General features: G+C 38.4%; 1 protein-coding gene across 25 annotated transcripts in view; it reads left to right on the forward strand.

Moving 5' to 3' along the window:
* The window catches only part of LOC141389243 (diacylglycerol kinase theta), a 140,167-nt gene that overhangs the window by 30,433 nt on the left and 93,067 nt on the right, over positions 1-16,667 (forward strand). For all 25 annotated transcript variants that reach the window (XM_073960513.1, XM_073960516.1, XM_073960508.1 and 22 more), the window contains exon 2: positions 1,850-3,420. In XM_073960513.1, coding sequence (XP_073816614.1) covers positions 3,285-3,420 — 136 coding nt within the window. In that variant the 5' untranslated portion in view covers positions 1,850-3,284. The remainder of the gene's footprint in view (positions 1-1,849; positions 3,421-16,667) is intronic.

Consider the following 16,667-nt stretch of genomic DNA (forward strand, 5'->3'; position numbering starts at 1 on the left):
TATTAACATAATATATGTTCATATAAAAACGCCGTTGTTAAAAGAAATCTGCAAAATACTGAAACAATGTACTGTCGTTAAGACTTAACAACTACTTTTTTTTGGTTGTTAACTTAACAATAATTTTCGGTAGTTATCGACAAAATTTACCGACCAAAATCGTTAAAATTGGTATACAGAATAGCACTTACCGAAAATTATCGTTAACTACCGACATTCGTCGTTAATTTTGTCGTTAAGGAGTTACAGAATCGCACTACTGATGCCTTTGATATAAACACAACAAACCCCACTTGGAGACAATTTTCTTTCTAAATTTCAAACGTTCTAATGATTTTCCTGTTGTTATCATTTGGTGATTAATAGTAGAACAATGTGAACGTGTAACTTGAAGCTATCAATACTAGCTTCAATTACACTGTGCGACAACAAAAAAAAAATGACGAGGAAAATCGATTAGATTATGAAAGTAGAGCTAAAAATATGAGACACGTGTATCGGCGTTTTAAAAGTTTACGTCGGAAAGTAACTGATATTTTCATGCTATAAAATGTAAATAGACATTTCATTTCTTTGGTGACCCATAGTGAAATTTGACGAAGAAGACTTTTGTCTCTGACATCATCTCTCTAAAATTATGTTTTGTGGGACAATTTTAAATAAACTCAGATGAAGTCCGACTTTAACCCTAAAACGTGTTTTTCATTTTTAGAGATTCCTGGCGATTAGACAAGAGTTACAGATTTGGTGTATTCTGAGACCTATAGTAAAATTTTATGGCGAACAATTTTGTAGAATATTTGGATTTGATACAATCACATTTTTAAGGAGTTTTTGAAAAAAGGACAAAAAAGACCCCTTTGATGAACCGCATGAGGGTTAAAATTTTTAACAAAACTATTGCCCACATACTCTTCTGTAAAATTGCCAAAGACACTATATACCTGAAATGCAAGGATTCAAAGATATCTTAACTCGAATATTTCGAAAAAATTAAAAATGGGCGGAACTTGCCCCGCCTATTTTGGTTACTTTCCGACGTAAACTTTTAAAACGCCGATACACGTATCTCATATTTTTAGCTCTACTTTCATAATCTACTCGATTTTTCCCCTCATTTTGAAAAAAATTGAATTTTGTTGCACAGTGTTATTATATGTTGAATTTATATTAAAAAACTAAAAATTGTATATGCGAATTTCATAAACAATAACTTTGTTTTTCGATAACAACTAAACAAAAACATCCCTTAGAAAATCGATTAGAAATCGGAACGAATTCGGAACGAAGATTCTAAGATACATCAGAAAATGTGCAGAGATTCTTAAAAAAACTCTAAGAAAATCTGTCAAATTTCTAGGAGAAATTAGAGAAATCGGCAAAATACCAAAAAAATATTCAGAAAATCTCAGAAAAAATCGGAAATCAGAGCAATTGGAAAAAAATTGTCACCTTTAGGTGTTGTTGTGACGCCTTTCCCATTCCATCGTATTTCCTGTATGGCGGTAATGTCGGCCTCGTTTTTTCAAATACATCTGCCAATGCCTTCTCTATATAGAGTGCGAACGTTCCAGGTGCAGATTCGCAGATCATGGTTAAAACTGATATGTGTAACTTATTGAGTGTAGCGGTATTGGATAACATCTTTCAAAATGCTGTTTTAACATGTTTCATTTTGTCAATACTATGAAATATTTGGGGATTTATTTTTCCGAACCATTTATGTTTGTAAAAATGCTTGCTGCCTTGTGATAATATCTAAAACAACGAATGTTCAGTTTTTTTGCCACTGTTGATAATCACACTTATTAACAAAATATTTTCTTTCTCCTCCCTCCTCCCACCATAGAACACTACACTATAAAATATGCCCAAAGAGTAACTAAATGATCAAAATACAAGAAGTAACTATAGTAAATCTATATATATGTATATGTAAAAATGTAACTAAGTTCTGCTTAAAAAAAATATTAAAAACAACAAAAACACAACAAACTAAAATATAACAACAAATATAAATAACAACAATAACAAAAAAAGCAAACGAACAACAACATCAGTAAATAGTCAATGGTAAATGTCAAATGCTATCGACCATCATCATCAGCCAGTCGCTTACAAATGTCTGGATGAAGTTTGAATGTTGTCCAAGGAGAAAAAATGAAAAATGCCGTCATTGATGACAATTTCTCCAGCGGTACGATACGAACAGCAGCAGCAATTGTCATACAAAAAGCCGGATTTGCAAAGACAACAACAACAGCAACACCATTACGAAACCTTTAATGACGGCATAGAAGAAATACCCGAAAATCACAAAGACCAGGGCGACAACAATCGAATTGATGAAGTTGAGATTGCAAAATTGTTGAAAATTGTCGCATCATCATCGGCTGGCATTAGCAGCAACAGCAGCAGCAGAACAATAAAATTCTCTGTCCAATCGAAGAAACGTTGTTGGTGGTCGTTTTTGTCCAGGAATTTAATAGCAGAAACAAAAGAAATTAAATTAACCAATCCCACCTTTGATATACAACAACAACAAAAACAGCAGCAGCAACAGCAACTAGTACAACATTGTCAACAACAACAAGAGAAGCAGGAGGAGAAGCAGAAGCAGCAACAACTAATTCAACAACAGCCACAACTATTCAAATATCACCTATTGCTATTGAACTAAAAAAAAAACAGCAACAAACAAACACAGCAACAAATTGGTTCCTTGTCCAAAAACTACACAAACAACTAATTAGCAGCAGCAGACAAACAAGTAACAAAACAAAAAAGCTTCTAAAGCAAATTACAAAGAAATTGCCTAAAACTCTTGCATCCTTTTTTGTGGGAAATCGTAAGCTAACGTTTTCCCCCGATTAGCTGTTTACAACAAATTCGATTCTTGAGTCAACTTGGAACGTTCAAAAATAACAAAAACCAAAACGGCAGACATAAATAACAGACACCTACAAGCGCAGAAGCAGTCGAAGCATCACCACCACCACTACCACCAGGACCATCAACATCGCCAGCACCACCAGAAATCGAAGCGACACCAACAAACATCAACAATTCCTTCTTCAGGCATTTTTTGGAATTGTGGATCGTCGTCGTTGTTTGCCAAGAGCACCGCCGGCACCACCACCACCACCACCACCACTACTGCTTGGATCGTTGCCTTCTATTTGTTGTTAATTGTTGGGAATCTCTGTTGGAAAACTCCACTGGAGAAGACCACGACGAACATCGACGTCAACAGCAACAACAACGATCCCAGTAGCGATTTCTTCATGGACTCGATTGTGCGCAAAATGGCGGATGGTGGACACACGTTCGTAAAGAAGAATTTCCATAAGCCAACATATTGTCATCATTGTTCGGATATATTGTGGTTCGGATTGATTGGACAAGGTTATATATGTGAAGGTAAGTTGAACATTTTTTTTTAAATATTAATTTCTTTAAATTAACACTGTGCGACACGAAAATTATTAACCATACTCTGACACCGCAGCGTGTTAGAAGACCAAAAGTAAGAAGATACGTGTCCCGGTGTTTTTCTCTATCACTTCAATTTTCGCGGTTATGGGCCACCAAATACCTGAGGCCTTGATGTCAAAAGGGATCATTTTGTCAGGCACATATCTTCTAAACCGCTAAGAATTTGGATTCACTCGTAGAAGAAAAGTTGTAGCTCTCGTCTTAAAGAATAATAATTGTGAACACATAAAATCCATTCAATCTCACCTTCAAGGTCAAAATCGTCAAGGTCAAATTTCCCTTTTAATTTTTTCTCTGATTTTAGTCCACAGATATCAAACCGATAAAAATTGAAGCAAACGATTTCAGCTTGAAGAACCGTTCCTAGAATCATTTCATGTTCTAGAAAGTTGTTTATTGAAATCTTAGGCACATTTTTGTAGTTGACTGTATCGTTAATTTTTGGGCGGTTCGGTATCTTCTGGACCGGAATCGGAGAAAAAAGTATAAAAATCGAATATTTTCAAAGTTGTTGGCTCTTTTCACATTTAAGAACCGGTCACAGACATTTCGTATGTTCCAGAAAGTTGTCTGCTGATATCTTTGCTACATTATTGTGGCCCATTACTTACTTACTTAGCTGGCCCATTACAGAAAATTTGTTCCATAGACAGAACTAAGAAAAGATCTCCAATTCTCTCTGTTTAGTGCTCCGTTTTCTGGAATACCGCGCCTTGTCATCTCTTCATCCACTTGTTTGTGCCATCTATTCTTTGGCCTGCCAATACTGCGTGCACCGCAATGTGGCTCGAATTTATACGCCTTTTTAGCGGGTTCATCATCGTTCATCATCGTACATCTGTTGGCCACTATAATTCTTCTTTTTATTTCACAAGGTGGCGCAAAAGTGAACTTCCGATGTTTTTGGCGGTAATTTAAAAAAAATTAAAAACTTTGATTCTTCTTGTGGATTATTTTTATTATTATTTTTATTTAATTTTTTTTGCATCAAGTCGAGAATATGATGTCAGATAAATGGCCGCCGCCACAGTTTATTGTCATTTGAGCCCTTTTTATGGCATTTTTCATCACTTTGGCCAAAACTTCCGGCGATAGGTCCTCACATTCTTCACGGATATTGTATTTAAGAGCTGAAAGAGTCTAAGGCTTGTTAACATAAACCCGCGACTTCAAAAAGCCCCACAAAAAGAAGTCTGGAGCGGTCAAATCAGGCGATCTTGCTGTCCAATGGAAATCGCCAAAACGGGAGATTAGGCGCCCGGAAAATGCATCCTTAAACATATCGGTTGTGGCACGTGCAGTGTGTGCCGTTGCACCGTTCTGTAGGAACCACATGTTTTCCAATCACAATTCATCAAGTTGCGGCAAAAAGAACCGTCGACTGATACCCATTTGCGTGGCACGTCGTCTGGTCGATGTCGACGGCGCACAGTGGTGCAGAATCGTTTTTTCATGGTCAAAATTCTGTAACTTTTGATCGAATAGAGACATTTTCATATTTATTTTTTGTTAGACAGATAACTTACTTACTTACTTAGCTGGCCCATTACAAAACTTTTGTTCTATTGGCCGAACTAAGAAAAGATCTCCAATTCTCTCTATTTGTTGCTTCGCTTTCTGGAATACCGCGCCTTTTCATCTCATCATCCACTTGTTTGCGCCATCTATTCCTTGGCCTGCCAATTCTGCGTGCACCGCCAAGCGGTCCGTGTTTATACACCTTTTTAGCGGGGTTATCATCGCTCATTCTTATGATATGGCCTTGCCAACGCAATCGCTGCATCTCGTACGTTTAACAACATTGATTTCGTTGTACAGCAGATACAGCTCGTGGTTCATACGACGTCGATATTCACCGTCAACGCAGATTGGTCCGTAGATCTTTCGAAGAATTTTTCTCTCAAACACACCAAGCACTGCCATGTCTGTTTGCGCAAGTACCCAGGCTTCGGAGCCATACATCAGCACGGGTAGTATCAGTGTTTTGTAGAGCGTTATTTTTGACAGATAACACAATCAGCATTCAGACGAATTATGATCGGTCAAATTAGGTCTGGTAGTTGGAGAGAAATTCAAGGTCAAAGTTAAACTTTTGAGTTTTTAATTATTTTTTAACAAAATGTGAGTTTTTGAAAAATGGGGAAAATGTTCGTATTTTAGGGGCACACCACGCCCACACCTTCCAATATTTTGATCTAATTTTTTGGTTTCCTAAGTTTCAATATGTTTACTATCGAATGGAGGATTACTTTTGCGCCACCTTGTACTTTGTTGTGTTTACCGCGGTGCCGAGGTATATGAAGTCTTTTAATAATAATATAATAATAATTGTTCCACAAACATCCCAGATGGGATATAGGAGACTTCTCTCATATCAATGAGTGCACCCCGATTCATATTAGCTCAATGATATGGGACCTACTGTTTATTGCCGAGTCCGAACGGCGTGTCCTAAGACACCACTAGCAGAAAAGTTTTACAAGGCTGAAATACTCAGGAAATGAGGGGTATTTTGCCACCGTTAAAAATTTGATGTTGCCTGGCCTGGGAATCGAACCCACGACCTTTAGCGTGCAAGGCGGGTGTGCATACCATTGCACCACGGTGGCACCCATACGAAGTCTTTTACTACCTCAAAATTATAGGAACCAACTTCAACCGTTGGTCCAATCTCAATGGACGCATTGCGCGTCGACACCATCAACTTGGCCTTCTCGCTGTTTACCGCCAGACCCACTTTAGCAGAGTCTCTTTCGACCTTCATAAAGGTATCGGTTACTTCCTTTACTGATCATCCCATGATGTCTATATTATCAGCATAAGCAAGTTACATGTGGCTATTGTTGTAGATTGTGCCACTTCTTTTGACGTTTGCCTTTCGTATAAACTCTTCTAGCAGGATGTTGAAAAGATCACACGAAAGGCTGTCTCCTTGCCTGAAACCTCTTTTTGTACAAAACTCTTCGGAGAGGTTATCTCCTATTTTAACTGAAGATCTTGTTTCAGTTAGAGTCATTTTACAAAGGCGAATTAGCTTTGCGGGGATACCAAATTCAGACATGACTTGGAATATCTTTGAACGTAGCGGGCTGTCGAAGGCTGCTTTATAATCTACAAAAAAGTGGTGGGTGTCGATCTGCATCTCTAGGGTCTTCTCCAGGATTTGCCGCAGGGTAAATATCTGGTCAATGGAGGAATTGCCAGGTCTAAAGCCGCATTGGTATGGTCCAATTATTTCGCTGACCATGGGCTTTAGTCGTTCGCACAATATCCCTGACACTATCTTGTAGGCGATAGGGAGAAGACTTATGCCCATATAGTTGTAGCATAAAGTCTTTTCTCCTTTCTTATGGACGGGACACAGGATGCTCAAGTTCCAGTCGTCGGGTACTTGTTCTTCCTACCAGATAGAGCTAACTAGCTGATGCATACACCTTATCAGCGTGTCGCCTCCGGTTTTAAACAGCTCGGCTGGTAGGCCATCAGCTCCTGCTGCCGTATTATCCTTCAGCCGGTTTATTGCTGTCTTTACCTCATCTTGGCCGGATGGTATACATTCAATACCATCTTCTGGGATTGGATCTGTGGTATCTTCGTCGTCTTCGCTGCAATTGGATACCAATAGTTTTGAAAAATGTTCTTTCCATATCCTGAGCACACCATCTGCATCAGTTACCAGATTACCTTGCTGGTCTCTATAGGAGGATGTGGCAGTTTGATGTTTCACTCTTTGATAGAATTTTCGGACTTCATGCTGTCTCCTGTACATCTCGATTTGTTCACACCCCCGCCTTTCCATCTCTCTCTTTTTCCTGCGGAAAAGACGTTGCTCCTCTCTCCTTTTCTCCCGATACCTCTATCGTGCGCAACGCGTTGCTACTGATTGTAAAGTAGCCCTATTTGCCAAATTTTCTCTCCGGTAGCAGCACGACACTCCTGGTCATACCATGGATTCCTTGGCGGAGGTCTCTGGTATCCAAGTACTGATTTTGGGACTGTTTGCATGGAGTGGGCAATGTTTTGCCATTGTCCTGATATGTTATCGGGACGAGGAGTGCTTTGATTAAGCAGTTGGGCCAGTTGAGTGGAATATGCTGTGGCTATCTGTTGTGATTGCAGCTTACCGATGTCCAACTTCCGTGTTGTGTCTGTTCGCACTCTGTTTGCTACTTTTAATCTGGTACGTACCTTTGCTGCAACAAGGTAGTGGTCCGAGTCTATATCTGCACCTCGGAACGATCGTACATCCAACACGCTTGATGCATGTCTTCCATCTATCACAACGTGATCAATTTGATTTCTTGTTCTTTGATCTGGCGATGGCCAGGTGCCCTTATGAGTATTGAGATCTGGTACTGCTAACTACCATGTTTATTGCAGCTGCAAAGTCTATCAGCAGCATACCATTGTCAGATGTTTCACTGTGGAGACTGGGCCAAAGATATTCTCCTTTCCAATTTTGGCATTAAAATCGCCTAGTATAATTTTAATGTCATGGGCTGGGCAACAGTCATAAGTTTCTTCTAGGCGCTCGTAAAATATATCTTTGGTCTGTTCGTCCTTGTCTTCAGTGGGAGCATGAGCGCAAATAAAGCTGATGTTAAAGAATTTAGATTTTAATCGAATTGCAGCAAGTCTTTCATTCATTGGGGTGAGGCTGGAGACAAGATGTTTTAACCTCCGACCAACTACAAATCCGCAACCAAAAAGCAAAAAGCCTTCGCTAAATTAAATGACAAACTATTAAAAATATGATTTTTAAAATTAGTCTTAAGACCACTGCAAATAAATTAACACTTAAAACTTTTAAAACGGAGTTTGTTATTTTTGCATTTAACTCGCGCGGCACATTTTAGCTCACTACCTTTAACGGGTGTTAAAGGCAGGTCCTCAGGTGACACCACGGGTAGGTCAGTGTCCACTTGAGATGAAAGAGGGACCAAGATAAATCCTGGGCTTTGCCACGTTAAAACCGGTCAGGACCGTTCCTTGGTATCTTCCATCTCCTACGTCACCCCCTATACACATTTATTTGTTGTTATTTTATTGATTCGGCTCTGCCTTTAATTCCAAGTTCAGAAATGACGTGAGTACATCCTCGAACAGCTGGGCATAACTGATCTTATCAAATGCTTTTATCGGTTCCAATGTTACCGCCACCTTTCTGTGACACAGTCTGTTCATTGCTGGCAATTATTATCGCTGGCATTCTTGTCTGGCTTCAGTAGCCGGGCCACTCTGTCCAATTGCAGGCTTCGGATTTTCGACTTTGGATTCATCCAGCTGCTTTAGCAGCACTTTGGATGATTTTTTGTCTCCAATAACATATCCAACATTGCACACCGTCAACTATGATTGTTCCTCTCGGTTGGAAGAGATCGCAATAGACGTTTTTAATAACACTGTGTGACAACAACAAAAATGACAAGGAAAACTGAGTAGATTATGAAAGTAGAGCTAAAAATATAAGATACGTGTATCGGCGTTTTCAAAGTTTACATCGGAAAGTAACCAAAGTAGGCGGGACAAGTTCCGCCCATTTCTAGTTTTTTCGAAATATTCGAGTTAAGGTATCTTGGACTCCTTGTATTTTAGGTATATAGTGTCTTGGGAAACTTTATAGAGGAGGATGTAGGGAATGTATTTGTTAGAACTTTTAACCCTCATGCTGTTCGCCAAAGAGGTCTTTTTGGTCCTTTTTCCGAAAATGTTTCAAAAACTCCTTTAAAATGTGATCATATCAAATACAAATATTTTACAAAATTGTTCGCCATAAAATTTTACTATAGGTCTCAGAATACACCAAATCTGTAAATCTTATCTAATCGCCAGGAATCTTTAAAAATGAAAAACACGTTTTAGGGTTAAAGTCAGACTTCATCTGAGTTTATTCAAAATTGTCCCACAAAACATAACTTTAGAGAGATGACGTCAAAGACAAAAATTTTCTTCATCAAATTTCACTATGGGTCGCCAAAGAAATGAAATGTATATCTACATTATATATCATAAAAATATCAGTATCAATTTTGCTGAAAAAAAACATGAAAATATTTCGCAATTTTTTTTTTATGAAATTTTTTTCCTTCTTTTTTCGAATTGATACATGAAAGTAATATAAAACTTGGTTCTAGGTGAAAAGTGTCAAGAGATGAAAAATTCTACACAAAATTTTACTATGAGTTTCGAAATAAACCATATATCTAGCTATAGCATTTTCTTAGAAAAATTATACTACAAATTTATACATTTTAGCATGAAATTATTTGTTTTAATTTTGGACTGTTAATTTTACATAATTCCCTAGTGGATCAAAATCTAACAAAATCCTTCACTTTTTGGGGATATTGTTAAAGAAAGAAATATTCTAAATCCAATTTCACTATGGGTCTCTGAATAAAAGAAATCTGTAACCATAACATAAAACATTCTTAGCAGCCTTTGTTTTTGATATAGGGTTTAGGCCATATTTTACAATTTTTATCCAGATTGTCCGTTGTGATTTGACACCATAAATATCTTATTGATGTTTTCTCGTTACAAATTCATACAGAAGATGTTGTGAGCAGATCTTTCGAAGAATTTTTCTCTCAAACACGTCAAGCACTGCCTTATCTGGTTGCGCAAGTACCCAGGCTTCGGAACCATACATCAGCACGCGTAGTATCCGTGTTTTGTAAAGCGTTATTTTTGTTTGACGAGTTGTGGCTTTGTTTTTGAAGTGCTTACTTAAGCCAAAGTAGCATCTGTTGGCCAATACAATTCTTCGTTTTATTTCACAACTGATGTAGAAGGTGGTGCAAAAGTAAACTTCCGATGTTTTTTGGCTGTAATTTAAAAAAATGAAAAACTTTGATTCTTTTTGTGAATTATTTTTATTTGATCTTTTAATTTTTTTTTGCATCAAGTCGAGAATATGATGTCAGATAAATGGCCGCAGCCACAGTTTATTGTCATTTGAGGCCTTTTTATGGCATTTTTCATCACTTTGGCTGAAACTTCCGGCGATAGGTCCTCACATTCTTCACGGTAAGAGCTGAAAGAGTCTGAGGCTTGTTGACATAAACCCGCGACTTCAAAAAGCCCCCACAAAAAGAAGTCTGGAGCGGTCAAATCAGGCGATCTTGCTGTCCAGTGCAAATTGCCAAAACGGGAGCTTAGGCGCCCGGAAAATGCATCCTTCAGCGTATCGGTTGTGGCACGTGCAGTGTGTGCCGTTGCACCGCCCTGTTGGAACCACATGTTTTCCAATCCCAATTCATCAAGTTGTGGCAAAAAGAACCGTCGACTGATACCCATTTGCGTGGCACGTCGTCTGGTTGATGTCGACGGCGCACAGTGGTGCAGAATCGTTTTTTCATGGTCAAAATTCTGTAACTTTTGAACGAATAGAGACATTTTCATATTTATTTTTTGTTAGACAGATAACACAATCAGCATTCAGACGAATTATGAGGGGTCAAATTAGGTCTGGTAGTTGCAGAGAAATTCAAGGTCAAAGTTAAACTTTTGAGTTTTTAACTATTTTTCATCAAAATATGAGTTTTTATATCTTCCAATGTATAAAAGATGGTCAAACACCAACAAATAAACATTAAAATTACCAAAAAACTAAAAAAAAAATTGAAAAAAATGTCGAAAAAATAATTGTTTTCAAAAAATTGTAAAAAAAATATAAAAAATTAATTATTTTTTTTCCAAAAAATAAAAAAAAATTGCTTCTTGGGTTTTTATAAAACTTAATAACTCGTATAAAAACTCATATACTCAAAAAAATGTTAATTTGTCTCAAAAAGCTGTAATTCATATGGAAACAGTATAGAAAACACACATTTTTACCCATGTAATTTCAATAAATTGAAAAAAAGTGTTAAACGGACGGAACGGGACGGGTACAAAAGTATATATGGACTGAAAGAGGAGACTCTCGGACATCTTCCTGTGAAACATGTTGTTCCACAAACGTTCTAGTCCACTAAATTTGAAATTTCATTAAATTTAGTACCTGAAGAAAAATAAAATAGCTCATGTTGTGTAAACGCTACGGTAATCTGTTAAAACGATTTTGAAAGGTCACCTACCTTACAAAAAAACAACGAACACATCTTATATAGTTATAGTTTCCGATGAATAGCTACGTCTTTCTTCAGAAATTTGCAAAAATTACGTATTTCCCAAAAAATGGGGAAAATGTTCGTATTTTAGGGGCACACCACGCCCACACCTTCCAATATTTTGATCTAATTTTTTTGATTTCCTAAGTTTCAATATGTTTACTATCGAATGGAGGATTACTTTTGCGCCACCTTGTACTTTGTTGTGTTTACCGCGGTGCAGAGGTATACGAAGTCTTTTAATAATAATTGTTCCACAAACATCCCAGATGGGATATAGGAGACTTCTCTCATATCAATTATTAGCTCAATGATATGGGACCTACTGTTTATTGCCGAGTCCGAACGGCGTGTCCTAAGACACCACTAGCAGAGAAGTTTTACAAGGCTGAAATACTCAGGAAATGTCGCCACATCACTGAGGGGTATTTTGCCACCGTTGAAAATTTGATGTTGCCTGGGAATCGAACCCACGACCTTTAGCGTGCAAGGCGAGTGTGCATACCATTGCACCACGGTGGCACCCATACGAAGTCTTTTACTACCTCAAAATTATAGGAACCAACTTCAACAGTTGGTCCGATCTCAAAGAACGCATTGCGCGTCGACGCCATCAACTTGGTCTTTTCGCCGTTTACCGCCAGACCCACTTTAGCAGATTCTCCTTCGACCTTCATAAAGGTATTGGTTACTTCTTTTACTGATCGTCCCATGATGTCTATATCATCAGCATAAGCAAGTAACATGTGGCTATTGGTGTAGATTGTGCAACTTCTTTTGAAGTTTGTCTGTCGTATAACCTTTTCTAGCAGGATGTTGAAAAGATCACACGAAAGACTGTATCCTTGCCTGAAACCTTTTTTTAGTAAAAAACTCTTCGGAGAGGTTCTTTCCTATTTTAACTTAAGATCTTGTGTCAGTTAGAGTCATTTTACAAAGCCGAATGAGCTTTGGGGGGATACCAAATTCAGACATTGCTTGGAATACCTTTGAACGTAGCGGACTGTCGAAGGCTGCTTTATAATCGGCAAAAAGGTGGTAGTTGTCGATCTGGATCTCTTGGGTCTTCTCCACGATTTGCCGCAGGGTAAATATCTGGTCAATGGTGGACTTGCCTGGTCTAAAGCCGCATTGGTATGGTCCAATTATTTTGTTGACCATGGGCTTTAGTCGTTCGCTCAATATTCATGACACTATCTTTTAGGCGATAGGGAGAAGACCTGTGCCTCTATAGTTGGAGCATGAAGTCTTTTCTCCTTTCTTATGGGCGGGACACAGGATGCTCAGGTTCCAGTCGTCGGGTACTCGTTCCTCCTGCCAGATGGAGCTAACTAGCTATTGCATACACCTTGTCAGCGTGTCGCCTCCGATTTTAAACAGCTCGGCTGGTAGGACATCAGCTCCTACTGCCTTATTATTCTACAGCCGGTTTATTGCTGTCTTTACCTCATCTTGACCGGGTGGTATACATTCAATACCATCTTCTGGGATTGGATCTGTGGTATCTTCGTCGACTTCGCTACAATTGGATACCAACAGTATGGAAAAGTGCTCTTTCCATGTCCTTAGCACACTATGTGTATCAGTTACCAGATTACCTTGCTGGTCTCTACAGGAGGATGTGCCAGTTCCAAAGCCATCAGAGTTTGATGTTTCACTCTTTGGTAGAATTTTCGCACTTCATTCTGGCTCCTGTACATCTCGATTTGTTCACAATCCCGCTTTTCCATCTTTCTCTTTTTCCTGCGGAAAAGACGTTTCTCCTCTCTCCTTTTCTCCCGATATCTCTCTCGTGCGCTACGCGTTGCTACGGATTATAAAGTAGCCCTATATGCCGCATTTTTCTCTTCGGTATCAGCACGACACTCCTGGTCATACCATGGATTCCTTGGTGGAGGTCTCTGGTATCCAAGTACTGATTTTGCGGCTGTTTACATGGAGTGGGGAATGTTTTGCCACTGCCCTGATATGTTACCGGGACGAGGAGTGCTTTGATTAAGCAGTTGGGCCAGTTGAGTGAAATATACTGTGGCTATCTGTTGTGATTGCAGCTTACCGATGTCCAACTTCCGTGTTGTGTCTGTTCGCACTTTGTTGGCTACGTTTAATCTGATACGTACCTTTGCTGCAACACGCTTGATGCATGTCTTCTATCTATCACAACGTGATCAATTTGATTTCTTGTTCTTTGATCTGGCGACAGCCAGGTGCCCGTTATGAATATCAAGATGCTTAAATCTGGTACTGCTAACTACCACGTTTTTTGCGGCAGCAAAGTCTATCAGCCTCATACCATTGTAAGATGTTTCACTGTGGAGACTGAATTTTCCGACTGTTGGGCCAAAGATATTCTCCTTTCCAATTTTGGCATTAAAATCGCCTAGTATAATTTTAATGTCATGGGCAGGTCAACGGTCAAAAGTTTCTTCTAAGCGCTCGTAAAAATATCTTTGGTCTGTTCGTCCTTGTCCTCAGTGGGAGCATGAGCGCAAATAAAGCTGATGTTGAAGAAGTTAGGTTTTATTCGAATTGCAGCAAGTCTTTCATTCCCTGGGGTGAAGCTGGATACCAGATGTTTCAGTCTCCGACTAACTACGAACCCGCAACCAAACTCATGCTTTACGTCATGGCAACTATAATACAGTGCGTCACCTTTAGGTGTTGTTGTGACGCCTTTTCCAATCCATCGTATTTCCTGTATGGCAGTAATATCGGCCTTGTACTTTTCAAGTACGTCTGCCAATGCGAAGACTGCACCTTCTCTATAAAGAGTGCGAACATTCCAGGTGCAGATTCACAGAGCATGGTCCTTAAAACGTTTGCGGTGTTCGTCAACTTTAGAGGGGTTTGTTTTTCTTTTCTTTCGTTTTTTCATAGTAGGCTGTTTTTCGAGGGGAGGGTTACTAACCCGACGCCCAAACCCAAGTTTTTAACGTTCTTATGGGCGAACGCGCGGCACACGTTAGCTCACTACCTTTAACGGATGTTAAAGGCAGTTCCCCAGGTGACACCACGGGGAGGTCAGTGTCCACTTGAGATAAAAGAGGGACCAAGATATAGCCTGGGCTTTGCCATGTTAAAGCCGGTCAGGACCGTTGCTTGGTATCTTCCATCCCCTACCCCCGTCGAAGAAATATTACAATATCCAAAGTGTGGACTAACGCAGTATTCGGCTCGAGCTCTCCAGCCACTACATATGGTGCCATAGGGGTTTTTTTACAACTTTCGGGCTGTTTTCTCAAGAATGATGGACTTGCCCCTGAAAAAAGCTTCGTAAATGAGGCATCGAATGCAAGTTGCTTCAACAAAAATTAAAGTCATTCGAGAGCATGTCTTAAAGGGAACTTATCCGAAATTGTGTGTGAGAGGTACCAGAAGGAGTAGACAAATATAGTCCATATTCGAACCTGATCTATATCTGGTAAATATATTAGGATGTGTAAAGTATGGACCAAATCGGTCACTCCTATCAAGAGTTATCGTGCGCGCAATTTTTCCCAACATTTTTGAACTTTTGTGGGGGAGGTACCTGAAGAAGTGGACCGATATGGCTTATCTTCAAAATTAAACTAATTAAACTTTTTCTCAGGAAGTATCGACTTGCCCCTGATGAAACTTATACCGTCGTATGGGGGGCAGTGAATACATGTTGTTACAACAGAAATCAAAGCCAGACAGACAGGCAGACAGACGAACGGGCATGGCTAAATCAACTCTAAATTGTCTGAAACACATTTCGTCCAAACATACTTGGGGTCTAAACCCATTATTTCGATGAGGTACATTTTGCCCGTATGAACGTGTATATTCCCTCGTTAGCATAAATGCTGAGTGTATAAAAATGACGTATACGTAATAATTTCTTTGCGTAGCAATAACACTCATACGCTAAGTGAAACTTGTAAAGTGATAGGTGTGTATTTTTGTATCGGCTTAGCAATTATGTATCCCCTGCCAACATTTTTTCAATTTTTGGAAGATTGTTCGCTTAGATTAATCTTCTGTGATTCCCCACGGCGATCATTGGGTGATTGTTTACATTTTTTTCTTACATTTTTCAAATGATCGCCGTTGGGAATCACAGAAGACTCTTCTGGAAGAGCAACAGATGATTGTTACTAAAATTTTTGATTTTGTTGCATATAATTCTCATATACACTTTCTTCAGAACTTTGATATAAATGGCACGTATAATATTATGAGTATTGACAAACCACACATGTCCAGGTTTTGCAAAGTTTAACCAAAAGACAACATATTGACTGAGGAAACAGTACTGAGTACACAGTGCCAATAACAAATAACCACAACATAAAGGAATAATTAAAAACCATAACAAAGCAGAAAAGAAAAGCAGAAAACTAAACAACAAATAAAAGAAACAAAAAAACAATTGTTCTATTCTTTTTTAATTTTTCTTTACATGTTGATCTTCTGAAGATCTTCCAGATGATTAATCTGCGATTCTTCCTCGCGATTCGCTTCCCGGACACAGTTACTTTATGTCGGCGATTCGCAGGTTATCATTAGGCGCGCTCCTCCGCGATTAAATTGATCTTCCCCGCGAATCGCAGATTATCTTTAAGCGATTAAAAATTTGAAAAAATGTTTGCAGGGTCAGTGTATGTGTGTGTGTTTCCGTATCCAAATACATTTGCAATTTATAAAGGAAAAAAAAAATTGTAAAAATTTCAAAAAGTAGTATTTTTTCTAATTTTAATTAAGTTTTCAAAAAAAAAAATATATAAATGTATATATATATATATATATATATATATATATATATATATAATATTTTAAAGAAAAGAAGAGAAGTGGAACATATTGTCGACTACCACTGCGTTAACTTGGAAATCAATCATCACCATTGAAACAATTAATTATTTTATTTTTAATTGTTTGTTTGTTTGTCGTATGTATATTTATCATAATATATCATAGAAAGCATTCCTTTATTTTATTTAACAAAAACAGTACTCAAAAATAAGTCCATATCTATATATGCCTCACCTCTCTCACCCGACAACCTGACAATTGCCGCAAGGAAAATTGCTTAAT

Source organism: Musca autumnalis, unplaced genomic scaffold (assembly GCF_047663935.1).
Source record: "Musca autumnalis isolate F117 unplaced genomic scaffold, ASM4766393v1 scaffold_1, whole genome shotgun sequence".
Taxonomy (NCBI): domain Eukaryota; kingdom Metazoa; phylum Arthropoda; class Insecta; order Diptera; family Muscidae; genus Musca; species Musca autumnalis.